Source organism: Capricornis sumatraensis, chromosome 3 (genome assembly GCF_032405125.1).
Source record: "Capricornis sumatraensis isolate serow.1 chromosome 3, serow.2, whole genome shotgun sequence".
NCBI classification, from domain to species: domain Eukaryota; kingdom Metazoa; phylum Chordata; class Mammalia; order Artiodactyla; family Bovidae; genus Capricornis; species Capricornis sumatraensis.
The window spans coordinates 39802512-39819369 of record NC_091071.1 but is presented as its reverse complement, the minus strand read 5'-3'; the positions used below and the strand labels follow the sequence as shown (position 1 = coordinate 39819369).

General features: G+C 55.7%; 2 protein-coding genes and 2 non-coding genes across 4 annotated transcripts; all 4 read left to right on the top strand.

Annotated features, from left to right (window-relative positions):
- Positions 1-1002: 1002 nt before the first annotated feature.
- On the top strand, positions 1003-4351 carry ZNF213 (zinc finger protein 213). Its single transcript, XM_068967712.1, has 5 exons — positions 1003-1401; positions 2014-2137; positions 2810-2874; positions 3080-3203; positions 3530-4351. The coding sequence occupies exons 1-5, from the start codon at positions 1003-1005 to the stop codon at positions 4186-4188; spliced, it is 1371 nt and encodes a 456-aa protein (XP_068823813.1). The 3' UTR covers positions 4189-4351.
- A 3856-nt stretch (positions 4352-8207) lies between these two features.
- Positions 8208-12231, top strand: LOC138075747 (putative caspase-16). The gene is made up of 6 exons (XM_068967723.1): positions 8208-8331; positions 8898-9139; positions 9439-9554; positions 9946-10020; positions 10516-10619; positions 11227-12231. Exons 2-6 carry the CDS (start codon positions 8913-8915, stop codon positions 11338-11340), a joined length of 636 nt encoding a protein of 211 aa, XP_068823824.1. The 5' UTR covers positions 8208-8331; positions 8898-8912; the 3' UTR covers positions 11341-12231.
- Positions 12067-12139, top strand: TRNAR-CCG (transfer RNA arginine (anticodon CCG)). The gene has a single exon. It is a non-coding gene; the product is annotated as a tRNA-Arg (tRNA).
- A 2059-nt stretch (positions 12232-14290) lies between the features above and the next one.
- On the top strand, positions 14291-14363 carry TRNAR-CCU (transfer RNA arginine (anticodon CCU)). Its single transcript has one exon. It is a non-coding gene; the product is annotated as a tRNA-Arg (tRNA).
- The last annotated feature ends 2495 nt before the right edge of the window (positions 14364-16858 follow it).

Below are 16858 nucleotides of genomic sequence, written 5' to 3'. Positions count from 1 at the left end.
ACTGTCGTGTAGAGTTGCAATAAGGTCTAAGCAGGTGTCATGTTCATGTGTATCTGTGGATAATAGATGGCTCCAGGTGGTGTCTGCCTTTTGGAATTAAGTTTTCAGATTGAGAAAGATGATACAGCACATATATTGTATAACAATAACACTACCAGGAGAATCTGGGAAAACACTCAGTAATCAAAACGTTAGTTTAAAAAAAAAATTTTTTTTTTTGGGAAGCACCACAAAGTTTGCAGAATCTTAGTTCCTGAACCAGCGATTGAACTCAAGTCCCTGGCAGTGAAAGCATCAAGTCCTAACCACTGAACCACCACAGAATTCCCAGTTAAAAGAATTTTTTTTTAAATAGAAGAATAATATACAGAAAATACATCAGAAGTTCAGCTTGGGAGAAAGAAATGGCAACCCACTCCAATATTCTTGCCTGGAAAGGTCCATGGACAGAGGAGCCTGGCGGGCTGTAGTCCATGGAGTTACATGACTGAGCACGTGTGCATGAGAGTGGTGGGAGATGGTTGGTAGCAATAAACTGGTGGAACTAAAAAAAAAGTTCAGCTTGATGAATTTTTATGAACTGAACAAATACATTAATATTTCTGCCATACAACATATGAACATTTACATTACCTGAGATAAAAGGAAATTATAAATATGCTCATCTCACGTCAATAGACCAGGTGGTGAAAACCTGGGAGTTTGGGATTTGGGAACTGAGGATAAGGGGCCATGCACTTGTATTGGTAGGAGAGAGAGAGAGAAGCATGAGCTAAGCATCAGAGGAGCGCCTAGAAAAGGCTTCAGGGTCAGGAGGAATTGGAGCTAGAGCCCCTGGATGTCCCCCCAGGCCGGTGCTTGCTCATATACCACCCCACCTCTACTCTTGCTCTTTCCCCAGGAGTGCCCATCCAGATGCCAGCCCCGCTGCCACTGGGGAGCCCTCTGGGAGACTGAAGACCCAGGCTGAGGCTGACTGGCCCTGAGACCTAGGCCAGGGCAATGGCAGCCCCCCCAGAGCCTCAGGACCAAGCCCCTGAGGAGGGAGAAGGGCTTCTGATCGTGAAGGTAGAAGATTCCTCCTGGGAGCAGGACCCTGCCCAGCCAGAGGACCGCGGGGACCCAGAGGTGTGCCGCCGGCGCTTTCGGCAGTTCTGCTACGGGGATGCGGGTGGGCCCCACGAGGCCTTTAGCCAGCTTTGGGAGCTCTGCTGCCGCTGGCTGCGGCCCGAGCTGCGTACCAAGGAGCAGATCCTGGAGCTGCTGGTGCTGGAGCAGTTCCTGAGCGTGCTGCCCGTGGGCGTCCAGGACTGGGTGTGCCAGCGGTGCCCAGGCAGTGGCGAGGAGGCTGTCGCCTTGGTGGAGGACCTGCAGAAGCAGCCAGTGAAAGCTTGGTCACAGGTGAGGGGCCCCTCCCCCACCTTGGGGGCACCTGGATGGCATGTGAACTGAGGAGAGCTGGCTGTCTCCCTAGAGATGAGTCCTCCATAGGTCAGAGGTGGGGGTTGGGGAGGACACAGAGAGCCGAGGGAGCGTCCACGGGAGCTTGTCATAATGTGTGGCCTTTCTGAAAGACACCGTCCAAGTGAAACTGGTTTCTTTTTGGTGACTTTGGAGGGCAGCAGCAGGACCAGAGGGGGCATGTTCCGAGAAAGCAGCTTTTAGCTCCACAGGATCTGCAAACGTTTATTTGTGTTCTTGGCAGGCATCTGGGGAGATGCTGATGTGTTGCTGGGGAGTGGGGTCCTGCCCTTGACAGGAAGGTCTCCCACCATGGCCCCTTGCTAAGTGGCTTTCTGATTCTGGCCTTTGGAAGCTGGTCCTTGCCTCATGCTTGGTTGGGGAGATAACACTGCCCAGTCTGTCTTCTGGTCTCCCCGGGGGCCCCGTGCTGACCACCTTGCCCACCCCCAGCCTCCTGAGGAATGTGTCCTGTGTCTCCTTCCCAGGGATTAAACTCTGTCTCCCCGGTCTGGTCTCGATGCTGATGAGCGTGTTGTGGTTCCTGCACAGGATGTGCCCTCAGAGCGGGCGGAACCTGAGGCTGCAGTCCAGGGGTCCCAGGCCCAGGGGCCTCCCTGGAGGGCGGGGACACGAAGCCAGCCACCTGTACCCTGGGAGCTGCACAGCCGTGGTGGTGAGTAAGCTTGAAGGTAGCAGAGTGGCTGGTCAGGGGCCTGAGTCCTTCCCAGGTGTTCCCCTAAGGGGAGCAGGTAGGGTGTTTCTCTTCCTGGAAGGCAAGCTGTGTGTATGTGTGTGTGGTGTGTGTGTGTGCAAGGCATGTGGTGTGTGTGCATGCAAGGCATGTGTGTGTGTCTTTGTGTGGGTATGTGGTGTGTGCATGGCGTGTGTGTAGTGTGTGTCTGTGTGGTGTGTGTGGTGTGTGCATAGCGTGTATGTGTTGTGGGTGTCGTGGGTGTGTGGCATGTGTGTGTAAGGCATATGTGTGGTATGTGCATGGCATGTGTCTGTGTGTGTGGTGTGTGCATGGCATGTGTCTGTGTGTGTGGCATGTGTGGTATATGTGTGGTGTGTGCATGGCATGTGTATGTGGCATGGGTGTCTGTGTGTGTGTGTGTGGTGTGTGTAAGGTGTGTATGTGGTGTATATGTGTATCTGTATGGTGTGTGTGTGGTGTGTGCATGGCATGTGTCTGTGTGTGTGCAAGGCATGTGGGTGGGTGGGTGGGTGTGAGTGAGAGTGTGTGTGTGTGTGTGTGTGTGTGTGTGTGTGTGTGAGAAAGACAGCATGTGAGAGCCCTTGCTGGCAGCCTGGGCCGGGCTCTCTGAGGCTCCCATCTTCCCCACAGCCCAGCTTCCAGCTCTTAAACAGGGGAGCACCAGAGAAATGACAGATACCTGCTTTGCCTCTGGGGTGAGTTACCCGTCCCTTTGTTCCCTCTTTGTCCCCTGATGAGTCCCTGAAATGGGTCTCTCCTCAGCAAGGCCTCCTCCATCCATCCTTTTCCTGCCAGGACCCATCCTGTTCCCATCCCAGCACCCTTCCTATCTCCACCCATACCTGCGTGGGGAGTCCTGAGCAAGGCAACTCTGAGCTGGGCTTCTTCACCTTATTCTAGGGACCTGTGACATTTGGAGACATTCCCTTTTATTTCTCCCGGGAAGAATGGGGGTCCCTGGACCCTGCCCAGAGGGATCTCTTCTGGGACATAAAAAGGGAGAACTCTCGGAATGTTGCCCTGGGTAAGCATTGGGCACAGCCGGGGCTCTGGGGGGGATCCCAGGCATAGACTGGTTAGGCCTGTAGTTAGTAAGTGGAAGGTGCGGTAGATGGGTTAGGTCTGTAGTTAGTAAATACCTCTGTTGAGGAACCCTGGCAAACCCCTTGGAGGCTCCAAACGGTTTCTCTGCCGTCATTCTCATGTCCCCGTTGCATGGAGGCTGGTCTGCCGGACCGCAGGGCTGTCAGAGTGAGTGCCCAGGCGCTAGCCCGAAGCCCCGTTCCGCTCCCCTCCTCTGTGGCCCCGGAACCGCGTGGCACTTAGGAGGCTGCCTATGACCCCTTGCAGGTTTGGGCCACAGGAGCCACAGTGAGAGAACCCAGCTGGAGGAGGTGGTGATGGCGCTCCCAGATGAGGCTGCTGGCGACGAGACCGCGTCCAGGAGCCCGGAGGAGGCCGAGGCCTGCGAGGGCGGGGCCCGGCCAGGGGCTCCCCGGGGGCGGGGGGCGGGGGCGCGGCGCGGCCGGCCGCCCACGCGCCGGCGGCAGCTCCGAGACCTGGTGGCCGAGAAGCCGCACAGCTGCAGCCAGTGCGGCAAGCGCTTCCGCTGGGGCTCCGACCTGGCGCGCCACCAGCGCACGCACACGGGCGAGAAGCCGCACAAGTGCCAGGAGTGCGACAAGAGTTTCCGCAGCTCCTCGGACCTGGTACGCCACCAGGGCGTGCACACGGGCCAGAAGCCCTTCTCCTGCACCCAGTGCGGCAAGAGCTTTAGCCGCAGCGCCTACCTGGCTGACCACCAGCGCATCCACACGGGCGAGAAGCCCTTCGGCTGCAGTGACTGCGGCAAGAGCTTTTCACTGCGCTCCTACCTGCTGGACCACCGGCGCGTGCACACAGGAGAGCGGCCTTTCGGCTGCGGCGAGTGCGACAAGAGCTTCAAGCAGCGCGCCCACCTCATCGCCCACCAGAGCCTGCACGCCAAGATGGCCCAGCCTGTGGGCTGAGGGCGGGAGCGGCACTCACCCACCCGAATCCACCATCCCAGTGCGGCTTCCTACTCACAGAAACCGGTGGCCCTGCCCTCCTGGGACCTTGGCTGACGCCTCGTGACATGGAGTCCCCCGTGACCTCACTGCCAGACTTCTGATGCTCCAAGGTTTTTCTTGCTCATTTACTGGAGCCCCAGCACGTTGCAGGCAGGTGGCCTGAGCACAGGGGAGAGGCTGGCACACAGGGAATTCAGGACTCTGGCAGGGCCTGGAGTCCCCATCCCAGAGCCCTCCTCAGCCCTGCTTGGCCCCGTGGCTCTTTGCTCCCAGCCTCTGGGCTGGGTCCATGGGCCAGGCCTTCTGTCCTGCCATCCTGTGACTTCCTGTGGGAGGGAGGCTAAGCCTCAGGGTGCTGCTGGGGTTGGGGGTCAGGGGAGGGGTCAGCCCACACCTGTGAAGATGTGGATCCTGGGCTCAGCTACAGAAGCTTCCTGGCCTCCACCTCTTTCCATCTCCAGGCACTGGCCCCTCTGGCCTGTCCCAGCAGCCCAGAAGCTGCCTGCCTCTGCTCTCAGCCAGCCTGCCCCCGGCTGAGTTTCCGAGAGTCACCCTCCACGAGCTGGGGCAGGCGGTGTGGGCTCCAGGGACAGAGGCCAACTGTGCAGACTAAGAATAGGGCCGGCCGAGGCCAGCTGCCCCCCACTCCCCTGGAGTCTCGGGGTTTACGGTACTTCATGCTCGTGCTCTGTTGGCACATTGTCGCCGACTCCTGAGGCCTTGCAGTCCCTGTAGAAGGGCATTCACAGGGACTGACCACAGGCCCTCGCAAGGAACTGGCCCAGCTGACCTTAGAAAGGCAGCAGAAAGGTGAGATTAAACATGAAAACTTTCTCCAAGCTTCTCTTGTTCTTTTGGTGGCTGCTGGGAGTTGGGGGTGGAGGGGCCTGGAATTCATCCTGGGCCTCCTGACCTGGTGGTCCTGGTATGCTGGACCGTCATCAGGTGGGGCCACCGTCTCAGCTTCTGGGTGGCCTGGGCCCCAGGGGCTGCCGTGAGCCTCAGGGGCATCCCCATGTCAGCCAGTGCCTGCCCCGGTCTGAGGACAGCTCAGGGTGGGACAGCCGGCACACCCCTCCCTACCCTGCAGGAGAGTGGGCGGCTAACTGGGAGCTGGGGTTTTCACCGGGGCCCGTCCTCTGTCCCTTGAAATGAGGCAGCTCGGAGCTGTGACTGGCCAGGGCGGGGGCTCGTGCTCTTGCCCGGACCCTGTGCTGGACCCTAGGGAGGGAGTACTGCTGAGATGAAACGGACACCAAGCAGACTTTCACGTCTGACCCTCCCCTGCCTGGCCCGGGCCTGGGCCCCTGCGGAGCTGGTGGGTGTGTGCTGAGATCACCTTCTACCCTGCCAAGTCCTTTCCAGTTCAGCAGGTGGTGGCCTTGGGGCCACCTGCGAGACAGTGGGGGTGAGCTGAGACAAGATGTCTCAGTTGTCCCCCGGTCTGTGCGCCAGCCTCTCTGGCCCCCATGTCACCCAGGCTTCATCCTGAGGTCGCTGGATAGACTCCATTTCCCCAATGAAGCTGTGGGGCTCTCCCTGGAGAGCAGCGTCCAGCCAGGGGTTCCTGCCTCTGGGGCGGTGCCCTTTGCTGTTCCCCATGCCCACAGGCTGGCAGTTGCTGTGTGGGCAGGCTCCTGTAAGTGCCCTGAATGAGTGAGTAGGGGTGGTGGGTGGTGGTGGCAGGGCATGAATTTTTTTGGTGCTGGTGGCAGCTCAGAAGGGAGATACTGGAGTGTAACGAGATCAGATAGCAGGTGGGCCAGAAGCTAAGAATAGACTGGGCACAGGCTCCTGGGGCAGGTGGGGGTGTGTTAGTGCCAGGCAGGAAGTAGCCCGTTGGAGCCAGGGAACAGAGCAGGCCCTGGCGGTGTGCAGGACCCAGGGTTCCAGGGCAGGGGGCAGAGTCCAGCTCCACCCATAAACAGAGCTGATGGGATAAGACTCAGAGAAAGGCCAGGCCCTGGGACCCAGAGCATTGGCACTGAAGCTGTTCGAAGGAAACCCCCACGCCGCCCCCATGGCTTTCCTGGTGGCTGGGACCCTGCAGGTGGCCTCGCAGGTGGCCGATGCTCGGGAGAGCCTGGGAAGAAAGGTAGGCGCTGTCTGGCCTAGCCCATTGCTGGCTCCCAGTTGAGCCCCACCCTGGCCCAACTCTGGCCTTGCCTCCCCAGGGTAAGTACAGTGTGAAGGGTCCAAGGGTGGCCCTGGCCCTCTGCAGCCCTGAGGTGTCAACCTCTACGGTCGCTCTCCTGGAAGGTGTGTTCCAGACCCTGGGCTTTGAGAGCTGCCAGAGGCAGAAGGCCTCCGTCCAGGTGAGCCCTCACCTGCCCCCCACCCCCACCTCTGCCCTCAGCCCCGCCTGGGGCCTCCCTGCACTCAGGCTGGCACTCGCTCCTGCCCCAGGGCTTCTGTGGGGAGCTGACGAGGTTCCGGGAGCGGCTGGATGCCCACAGGGGTCCGGTGGGCTGTGCTTTCGTGGCCTTGGTGGCCGCCCCCCGGCAGCTGAGGCAGTCACAGCAGCTGCTCCAGGAGCTGAGCCGCTGCAAGGCCCTGTGGGGCCGCCCCAAGGTCTTCCTGCTGCTCTCCAGTGCTCCCGGGGGTGAGTGGGCCGGCCGGGGCCCCCAGGTCGGGGGCCAGACAGAGTGGGGGTGGGCAGGAGGGCCGAGACCCTCCGTCCAGGCCCATGTGCTGCTGCTTCTCCACCCAGCTGTCCCCGAGCCTGGGGCCTTCCTCGCCAGCCTGGGCGAGCTCTGCAGCCACCGTCCTCACTGGTCACTGCTGCAGCTGCTAACAGAGGTGAAGGCCCAGGAGGGGCGTCCCGGGAGGGGGACGACGGCGCCAATGTTTTCTCTAGGGGGCCAGAAAACCACCCAGAGGGAGGGCCGCCAGGTACTGGGGAGGCTGTGACCCTGGCCAAGGCCTGATCTCATCCCCACCTGAATCCATTACCCTCCCCCTCATATCGCAGTAAGGCTTGTTGCCTACACATGGGTGTCAGCCTCTAAGCCTCGCCTCCCATCCCCTCCCATGCCTGTCCTCAACCCACTGAGGGGACCCCAGGTTTTCCAGCATCTGCTCAGCTCTGTGCCTTTGCCCAGGCTGCTCCCTCTGCTTGGAGTCCCACCCCCCTCACCCCGTCATCCCAGCCTGGCACAGACCCTTCAGGCGTTGACTGTGCCCCTCATCACCCAAGGGTGGATGCTTGAATTCCCATCCACTCTTGTTCACACTCACCCGGCCATGACGGTCCCATCAGACCTGTGGGGCCCTGGGGATCATAGTCTTGAGGTCCGAAGTTCTCACTGGGCAGCAGGTGGTCATTGGCTGACCCCAGAGGTAGGGTGGGCCCCAGCTCTGCTCCACAGTTCTCCCTAGGTGGTGCCCACCCCACGGGCCTTCCTGGATGGCCCCTGACCCACTCTGAGAGCACCGTGCCTCTGTGCTGGGCTGGGAGCAGCGTGGCTAATGGCTGGGCCACTGTCTCCCTGCGGCCATCCACGTCCTGGAATTCTGTGACCCTGAGCTTGACTAGGACCTCCCTCGGGCCTTCCCTTTCTTTCCTGTCTCCTCCTGCCTCCATTCTGGCAGGGGATCCCAAAGAGCCTGGCCAAGCTGTGCCCTGGAGCCAGGGGCCCCCCATAACTGCACCTCACAGAGTGGCTGCCTGAAGAGTCCTCCACCCCTAGGTCTTCTCCAGGACAGCTGAAGAGTCCGCAGGGGCTGCCTACTGCCCGGTGCTTCGGAGCTCCTTGCGGGGGGCACTGTGCCTAGGGAAAGTGGAGCCCTGGGGGCCCAAGGTGAGGGGGCAGGGCGGGGGTCCAACCACACGGCAGCAGTTCTGAATGGGATGGAGGCGCGATGAGACCTGGGCGGGGGTGAGGAGCTGGGAGGTCCTCCGACTGCATTGAACCCACTTAGCCCTGTCTGTAGCCAGAGCCCGGCCCCAGCGCTCAGTATGACCTGTCCGGGGCCAGGGCCGCCCTCCTCCTGGCTGTGACCCAGGACCGGCCGGGGGCCCAGCACGATGTGGAGGCACTGGGGGGCTTGTGCCAGGCCCTGGGCTTCGAGACCACCCTGAGGACAGACCCTACAGCCCAGGTGAGGGGAAGCCCAGAACCTCTGGAGGTGCTCCGAAGGAAGGGTACCCTGCACCCGGACCCTGGGGACTCTCTCCTGGGCCTCTTCCCAATCGTGGGCAGGAAATGCACCCCCATCCTCCCTGTTGCATGCACGCATCTATGCGAACCCACTTCCCTGCCCCTGGAAGTCCAGTCTCCCGGGCCCCTGCCACCTCCCACGCTGGCCCCTGCTCAAGGCTCTAGCTGGACCCTCAGGTTTTTCCTGGGAGGGTCTCTGGTTGCTTCCCAGACAGCTGTCGGCTCACTGCTCTCCCCTCATGGCCCTTAACTTTTTGGTGCAACTTCTCTGTGGCGATCAGAGAACCAACTGCAGGAAGCTGGATCCACATCACCTCCAATGAGGCTGTGCTGGGTTTTGTAGCAGGGGGATTGGCTAGAAAAAGGTCTTGCTCTCCCTGGGCCTGAGGCTGGCAGGAGGTGGGAGATAGTGTGGGTTGAGGGCTACAGAAACCACCCAGGAGGGGGACACCAGGTACTAGGGAGGCTGTGACACTGGCCCAGGCCCGATCTCATCCCTCCTCCCAGGCTTTCCAGGAGGAGATGGCCCGGTTCCGGAAGCGGCTGGACGCCCACAGGGGCCCCGTGAGCTGTGCCCTTGTGGCCCTCATGGCCCACGGGGGGCCTCAGGGGCAGCTCCTGGGGGCTGACGGGAAAGAGGGGCAGCTGGAGATGCTTGTGCCGGAGCTGAGCCACTGCAGGGCACTGCGAGGCCGCCCCAAGATCTTCCTTCTTCAGGCTTGCCGTGGGGGTGAGCAGGCCCTGGGCCCGTCCTGGAGGCCTACCTCCTACTGCCCTTCCTCTCCTCATCCTGCGCTCAGCCTCCCAGGACTTGCTGTTCACCTCCTCCAGAAAGCCTGAGCACTCCCCTTCTCCTGCCCACCTCCCAGCCTCTCCTAGAGGTCATGTCCATGAACCTGAGCCTTCACCCTCAGCATGTGTCATTCAGTGCTCTGTTTCCAGCCTGGCAGTCTGGCCCAGAAGCTCTGGGGGTTGGGAGCTAGAACCCTGGAAGCACCCTGGGGTGTCTTCTGAGTGAAAGGACCTGACTGTCCCCTCCGTCCCCAAGGCACAGGGATGCGGGCGTGGAACCTGCAGCTTTCCCTTGGTTCAGACGCTGGCTGTGGGCACCACCAGCCACCCCCTCCCAGGCCGATGTCCTTCACGTCTGTACTGATGTGCAAGGTGGGTCTGCCTACCAGAGGGCTTGGGTAGAGCTGGTGGGGAAGCTGCCAAGAGGGCATTTCTGGGGCTTTGAGCTGGGATCCTGCTGTCACCTCCCTCCTCTCTTTGCCAAGAGGATAGGAAGGGAAACCTTCCTAAAGGGTAAGGACCTTTGAAAATTGAGTTTTTCTCCCTACTTGAGCCCGAAACAGCCCTGGAGATAGGAAGGGAAAATAGCTCTTCTCACGTAACACAGCTGGTAAGTGGCAGGGCTGAGATTTGAAACCGGATTTATGTTTCCTGCCCGGCACTCTTTCTACTGCCTTGTGTGCCCTTGAGCCAGACTTGAGGGGGCCCTCGGGGCAGGTGGAGTCCCAGGATGCTGGGTAAAAGGTGTTGGTCCCTCATGTAGGCAGCTCCTCCAGGGGCCCCACTCCAGGGAGCCCTAACCAAGCAGATGTGCTGATGGTCTATGCAGCCGCTGAAGGTAAGGTCATCATGAAACCCAGTTACACAGAGCCCAACCTCCTGGCCAGAGATCCGAAGTGGCATTAGGGACATCTGGGGCTTGGCTGTTGGGGTGCAGCCCCATTGCAATTAAGCCATCTTCCTTCCATATTTATTATTTGTGACAATAGTAACATGGAGAGCACAAACTGAGGGCTGGCTCTGCTAAGCACTCGACTTGACTCCTCTCCTCTAGGTTGTAAGGTCCATGAGGGCAGGACAGTTCTGTCTACCTCAGGGCCAGGCAAATAGTGCGTTCACAGTAAATGTTTCTTAGACATTGAATCCATGGTATATTCACGCCACGAACATTGAGCAACAACTTAATCCAGAAGCAAGAAGGTGCTGCTCCCTACCCCAAACCCTGGGGTCCTGTGTGCTTGCCCCCACTTCCACTAACAAAAGGCCCCTGGGGACTGGAAGGCAACTGGGAGGGGACCAGTTGTGACCTTCTGGCCCTGGTCCCCTGGCCTAGGCTGTGTGGCCTATCGGGATGAGAAGGGCTCAGACTTTATCCAGATGCTGGTGGAGGTCCTCAGAGCTGACCCCAAGGCAGACCTCCTGGAGCAGATGACTGAGGTGAGTTGGGGGGTAGGGGGGGTGGCCTGGGGAGAGGGGCTGGATTCAGCCTTCTTCTCAGCTCCCATGTTCTGCTCACCTCCTAGTCATCCTTTTGCTGAAGGAGGAATTCCTTTGCCCTCAGAAACACGAGATGGTTGAACACACAACCCCTGACACTAGACAGAGACACGGCCAGCAGTTATTAGCCACGTATGCTCACAGCTGGGGGACAAGGCCACCTTGGGCCATGCAGGCCACTTGGGGTTGCCCTGGGGAGCAGAGAGAACCAGCAGGGGCTGCAGACACAGGCCCAGTAGATGCAGGATGTGGGGATACTTGTTGGAACAAATTCACAGGTTGGCGGGGAACTGAAGCCCTTCAGGATGAGAGAGGGGGTGGAGGGCATCTGGTCTGGTTGGTGCGAGAACTAGCCACGAGAGGGGCCTTCCCTGCTGGGTAGGGGGCACATCTAACAAGAGCAGGGGAAACTGAGGGGGCCTGTGAGCCCCAAAGATGTCAAGGCAGCACTTGAAACTTCTGGCCTCACAAGACACTGGGTGCCAGGCTAGGCGCAGGCGTGGGGAACCTGGCCGTCCTGGACACAGGCTGAGTGTGGTCCACACAGGTCAATCGGCAGGTGTGTGAGCTGGACGTGCTGGGTCCTGACTGTGATGAGCTCCGCAAGTCCTGTCTGGAGATCCGCAGCTCCCTGAGGCGCCGGCTCTGCCTGCAGGTCTGACCGCGCCCGCGGCCACCCAGGAGTGCTGACAGCGGGGAGCCGCACACCAGCACCACCAGTGACCCCGTCCACCCCCTCGGTTTCCTCTCCTAAAAACGGCGCGATAACACAGGAGGCTCGGCTGGCATGGAATAAACGTGGTGATCGCTGGACACGTGAATAGCACCCGCACGCAGGGAACTAGGACAATAAGCGAGATGATGTATGGAGCGCCGGGCACTTCGGAGGCTGGGCCCACCGGGGGAAGAAGGGGCGCCTCCGGGACTAAGAAAGCCCCACATGGGCTAGGCGGCGCTGGATGTCCTGGGAAGGGGCAGCCCAGGGTCCACAGCACCCTCCCAGCACCCCCACCCAACCTGCACCGCACGCTGGGGCCGCGGACGGGGTTGGATGGCAGGTTTGGTAGCGCTGCGATAGAGGAAGCAAAGGGGCTGCGGGAGCGGCGGGCAGCCCCGCCCCAGCGTGGGCCTGGGGCTCGTGGGAGAAGAGATCAGGAGCCCTCGGGACAGGAGGGGCTTGGGCAGCGTCACGCGGGCTCGAACTCTGAGTTGCACGGCCACCTCAGCGGTGCTCAGTCGCGCTGCCCAGCTGCGGGCTTGGAGCCCAGCTCACCAGGAGCCCCGGGGGCGGGGCGCCGGGCCAGTGTGCGCATGCGCACTTTGGGGTGGCACTGCGCAGGCGCTTGCAAAAGGTTTATGAGAAAAGCTGAGAGACCATCCTTCGCAAGGCCGCGTGGCCTAATGGATAAGGCGTCTGATTCCGGATCAGAAGATTGAGGGTTCGAGTCCCTTCGTGGTCGTTGCAGCGTTCAATTTTCCTCCTTACATTTAAAATTTTCCGTGTCTCCCAACCTTACGGAAGCCTAGGACCCTCGGGCTGTCAGCCACACTCCCTACTGCCCCTCAGATGCATCGCTGCTACTAAGGGGCTCGGGACCCCAGGGTGAACCCTTGGGCACTGTGGGGAGACCTACGCTGATCAAGCCCGGGCGGACTGCTGACCCTAGAACCCCGGACATAAGTCCCAGAAGCTAGAACTGCGACAGATGAGGGGTTGGACTTTTGCGGGGTGGCCCACCCTCAAGGGGTCAGGGGCATTTAAAAATATACGATTATTGTGATAAAAAAAGTTTTGGAAATAGTAATGATGATGGTTGCGCAATACGGTAAATGTAACTGATGCCACTAAAATGTACACTAAAAATGGTCAAAATGGCAAATTTAATGTTATGCATATATTTAAACACTAAAATTTTTTAAAAATTATAATAGATTATTTCGATTTCTTGCAGTGAATATACCCTTAAATGATTCAGTTCAGTTCAGTTCAGTGGCTCAGTCGTGTCTGGCTCTTTGCGACCCCATGAATTGCAGCACGCCAGGCCTCCCTGTCCATCACTCCCGGAGTTCACTCAGACTCATGTCCATCGAGTCAGTGATGCCATCCAGCCATCTCATCCTCTGTCGTCCCCTTCTCCTCCTGCCCCCAATCCCTCCCAGCATCAGAGTCTTTTCCAATGAGTCACCTCTTCGCATGAGGTGCCCAAAGTACTGGAGTTTCAACTTCAGCATCATTCCATATAAAGAACACCCAGGACTGATCTCCTTTAGAATGAATTGGTTGGATCTCCTTGCAGTCCAAGGGACTCTTAAGAGTCGATTAGTAAAGAATATGCCCAGGATTGAGCCATCATTTTACCCAGAAAAAATGACTGTGCCTGTGGAACCAAGTTCTCACCAAGGAATTTCTGGCTAAGTGGAATGACCAAGGCCATGGGACCTTCTCTCCCCAGGGAAGACGCTGGGGGAATGGCAGCTGACCCTGTACCCCAATGGAGGGCACAATTAATCTTGAGGCCATGGGGAGTGTCATTGTCTCCTTTATCAGTTTCGTGATGTTTCAGTGGTTTGCTAAGGACTCATAAATAAAAAGAAGTTTCACTAAGATAAACATTTTAATTATTTCCCCCACTTTTACTGAGATGTAATTGACATACAGCACTGTATGAGTTTAAGGTGTACAACATAATGATTCAGTTTACATACATCACAATCATTATCACAATCATGGTTTAGTGACCATCCATCATCCTTGTGATGAGAACTCGGGATTTACTCTCTTAACTCTAAAGATGAGCTCTTCTAACACAGCAGTGTTAATTATCTTTATTATGTTCTACACTGCATCTCTAGTACTTCCTTATACCTGGAAGTTTGTACCTTTTGACTACCTTCATCTAATTCCGCTCGCGCCTCCCCCGACCCCACTTCTGGTAACCACAATGACAAATATCTTCGAGAGGGGAAAGAATACCCATCTTCTGATAGGAGAGTAAAAGCCGGGCTCTCTGATATTACAGTTCCACACTCTACACACTGAGCTAAGTGAGCATATACAGAGCCATCACGGAGGGTCCTTAGGACAAAGACCTAAGACCACTGGGCTCTGCTAAAAACCGCCTAGATTTGGGACTAGATTTGAAAACACTCTTGGTCTAAGAAGCAACGTGGGGAGGAGAATGAAGGTCGTGACCGACGCTTTTCCCAAGCTCCCGACTGTGCCCTCTCTCCCCTTCGCGCCCCCATTTTGCCTAGCGAACTCCTTCTTGATGCTAGTTCTCCTAAAAGACGTAGTTTCTCCTAAAAGGGGGAAAGAGCTCGTCCGGAATTTGATGCCCAGACCTTCTGCCTCCTAAGCGAGGATAGTATCCCAGTCATGACAGCGGAGCTAACTGCTACCTTAGGTCTTTGAGCAGTTTCCTTCGCGCATGCGCAGTCTCCCTGGGGGTCCTGGGATGCTCGGGGGCGGGCGGGATCTGAGCGGATGCGCGGGTCGCATATGGTTGTCAGGAGGACCAAAATCAGGCCAAGCTGGAGCCAGGACGCTGTACGGAACCGCGGGAAGGTGAGAGAGAGACTGGTCTAAGACTGTCGAAGAAGGTCTCTTGTCAGCCCCGGTGGCCTAATGGATAAGGCATTGGCCTCCTAAGCCAGGGATTGTGGGTTCGAGTCCCACCCGGGGTAGAAAAAGTTGTATTTTAAACCTTCTAGAAGAGGTGGGTGAGGAAAGTTAAATGAAGCCGGCTGTCTACTTACCCAAGTGGGAAATTAAGGCCCCCAAGGGGTTACTCAGCCTGCCGTCACCCTGAACGAGTCCAGCGAGTTTTAATTTTCCCATAAACACATGCACGTTTTCAGATGTCAGAGGAGTGCTTCCATTCTTTACGTTATTTTAACAACCGTCCATTCTACTTGATATAGAAATAATTATTCATTTTTCTAGATGTATTAATTGTATTGTGGTTACTTATATTTTTTAAAAGTCTTTATTTTTTATAAACAGAGCCAGTTATTTAGAGATTAAATTATATGACAGCCAGTGTGCTTTAAAATAGTGGGCTGGGTAGTGACTACAGTTAATAGTATTGTACTGTATACACGAAATTTGCAAAGAGAGATCTTAAGCGTTTTTATCACACACATCAGGTAACATGTGAGGTGATGGATGTGTTAATTAACTTCACTGTGGTAAATATTTTACGATGTAAATGTATATATCAAACTGTCATTGTAAACCTTCAATATACACCATTTTTATTTGTCAGTTATATCTCAGTAAAGCTGGAAAAAAAAAGATAATGGACTGGATCAAGGTATACACAAAACAAGTTTTTCTATGAGGTGATAATGTCTTAACTGAACACATTATACTAGTTTTCTCTGCTTTAGTTCTTGCTTGAAATAGTCCATAATGAAGTTTTCTCTTTTTTTAATCCATGCAATATATGCCTTCATCCTCAAGGTAAAAATCTCCCAAATTTCAGGGCATAGTGGAGAGTAAAATTAGAAACCTCCTCTACTGCATAGCCACAGAGGAGATGATCGCTGAGGCTTTGTCATATATATAGATGCAAAGATATTACTTTGCCGTCAAAGGTCCTTATAGTTAAAGCTGTGGTTTTTCCAGTAGTCATTTATGGATGTGAGAGTTGGATCATAAAGAAAGCTGAGCACTGAAGAACTGATGCTTTTGAACTGTGGTGTTGGAGAAGACTCTTGAGAGTCCCTTGGGCTGCAAGGAGATCAAACCAGTCTATCAGAAAGGAAATCAGTCCTGAATATTCATTGGAAGGACTGATGCTGAAGCTGAAGCTGCAATACTTTGGCCACCTGATACAAAGAACTAACTCATTGGAAAAGACCCTGATGCTGGGAAAGAATGAAGGCAGGAGGAGAAGGGGACGACAGAGAATGAGATGGTTGGATGGCACCACCAGCTTGATGGACATGAGTTTGAGCAAGCTCTGGGAGATGATGATGAATAGGGAAGCCTGGCGTGCTGCAGTCCATGGGTTTGCAAAGTGTTGGACATGACTGAGTGGCTAAACTGAATTGCTATATCTCATGGGCTTCCCCGGTGACTCAGTGGTAAAGAATCCGCCTGCAATGCAGAAGCTGCAGGAAATACAGGTTCGATCCCTGGATTGGGAAGATCCCCTGGAGATGGGAATAGCAACCCACTCCAGTATTCTTGCCTGGAGAATCCCATGGTGGTCCATAGCATCACAAAGTCCATAGGGAGGTCAGACCCACCTCCCAGAATATTGGAAATAAAAGCAAAAATAAACAAATGGGACCTAATTAAAATTAAAGGCTTCTGCACAACAAAGGAAACTCTAAGCAAGGTGAAAAGACAGCCTTCAGAATGAAGAAAATAATAGCAAATGCAGCAACTGACAAAGAACTAATTTCAAAAATATACAAGCAACTCCTGCAGCTCAATTCCAGAAAAATAAAAGACCCAATCAAAAAATGGGCCAAAGAACTAAACAGACATTTCTCCAAAGAAGACATACAGATGGCTAACAAACACATGAAAAGATGCTCAACATCACTCATTATCAGAGAAATGCAAATCAAAACCACAATGAGGTACCATCTCATGCCAGTCAGAATGGCTGTGATCCAAAAGTCTACAGGCAATAAATGCTGGAGAGGGTTTGGAGAAAAGGAAACCCTCTTACACTGTTGGTGGGAATGCAAACAAGTACAGCCACTATGGAGAACAGTGTGGAGATTCCTTTAAAAACTGGAAATAGAACTGCCTTATGACCCAGCAATCCCACTGCTGGGCATACACACCGAGGAAACCAGAATTGAAAGAGACACGTGTACCCCAATGTTCATCGCAGCACTGTTTATAATAGCCAGGACACGGAAGCAACCTAGATGTCCATCAGCAGATGAATGGATAAAAAAGCTGTGGTACAGATACACAATGGAGTATTACTCAGCCATTAAAATGAATACATTTGAATCAGTTCTAACGAGGTGGATGAAACTGGAGCCGATTATACAGAGTGAAGTAAGCCAGAAAGAAAAACACCAATACAGTATACTAACACATATATTTGGAATTTAGAAAGATGGTAATGATAACCCTGTATGCAAGACAGCAAAAGAGACACAGATGTATAGAACAGTCTTTTGGACTCTGTGGGAGAGGGAGAGAGTGGGAT

Coding starts and splice junctions, on each gene's coding strand:
- ZNF213 (XM_068967712.1), top strand. CDS start 1,003: ATGGCAGCCCCCCCAGAGCCTCAGGACCAAGCCCCTGAGGAGGGAGAA. Junction 2,875..3,079: donor ATACCTGCTTTGCCTCTGGG/GTGAGTTACCCG, acceptor ACCTTATTCTAG/GGACCTGTGACATTTGGAGA. Junction 3,204..3,529: donor CTCTCGGAATGTTGCCCTGG/GTAAGCATTGGG, acceptor GACCCCTTGCAG/GTTTGGGCCACAGGAGCCAC.
- LOC138075747 (XM_068967723.1), top strand. CDS start 8,913: ATGGCCCGGTTCCGGAAGCGGCTGGACGCCCACAGGGGCCCCGTGAGC. Junction 9,140..9,438: donor GGTGAGCAGGCCCTGGGCCC/GTCCTGGAGGCC, acceptor TCCGTCCCCAAG/GCACAGGGATGCGGGCGTGG. Junction 9,555..9,945: donor CGTCTGTACTGATGTGCAAG/GTGGGTCTGCCT, acceptor TCCCTCATGTAG/GCAGCTCCTCCAGGGGCCCC.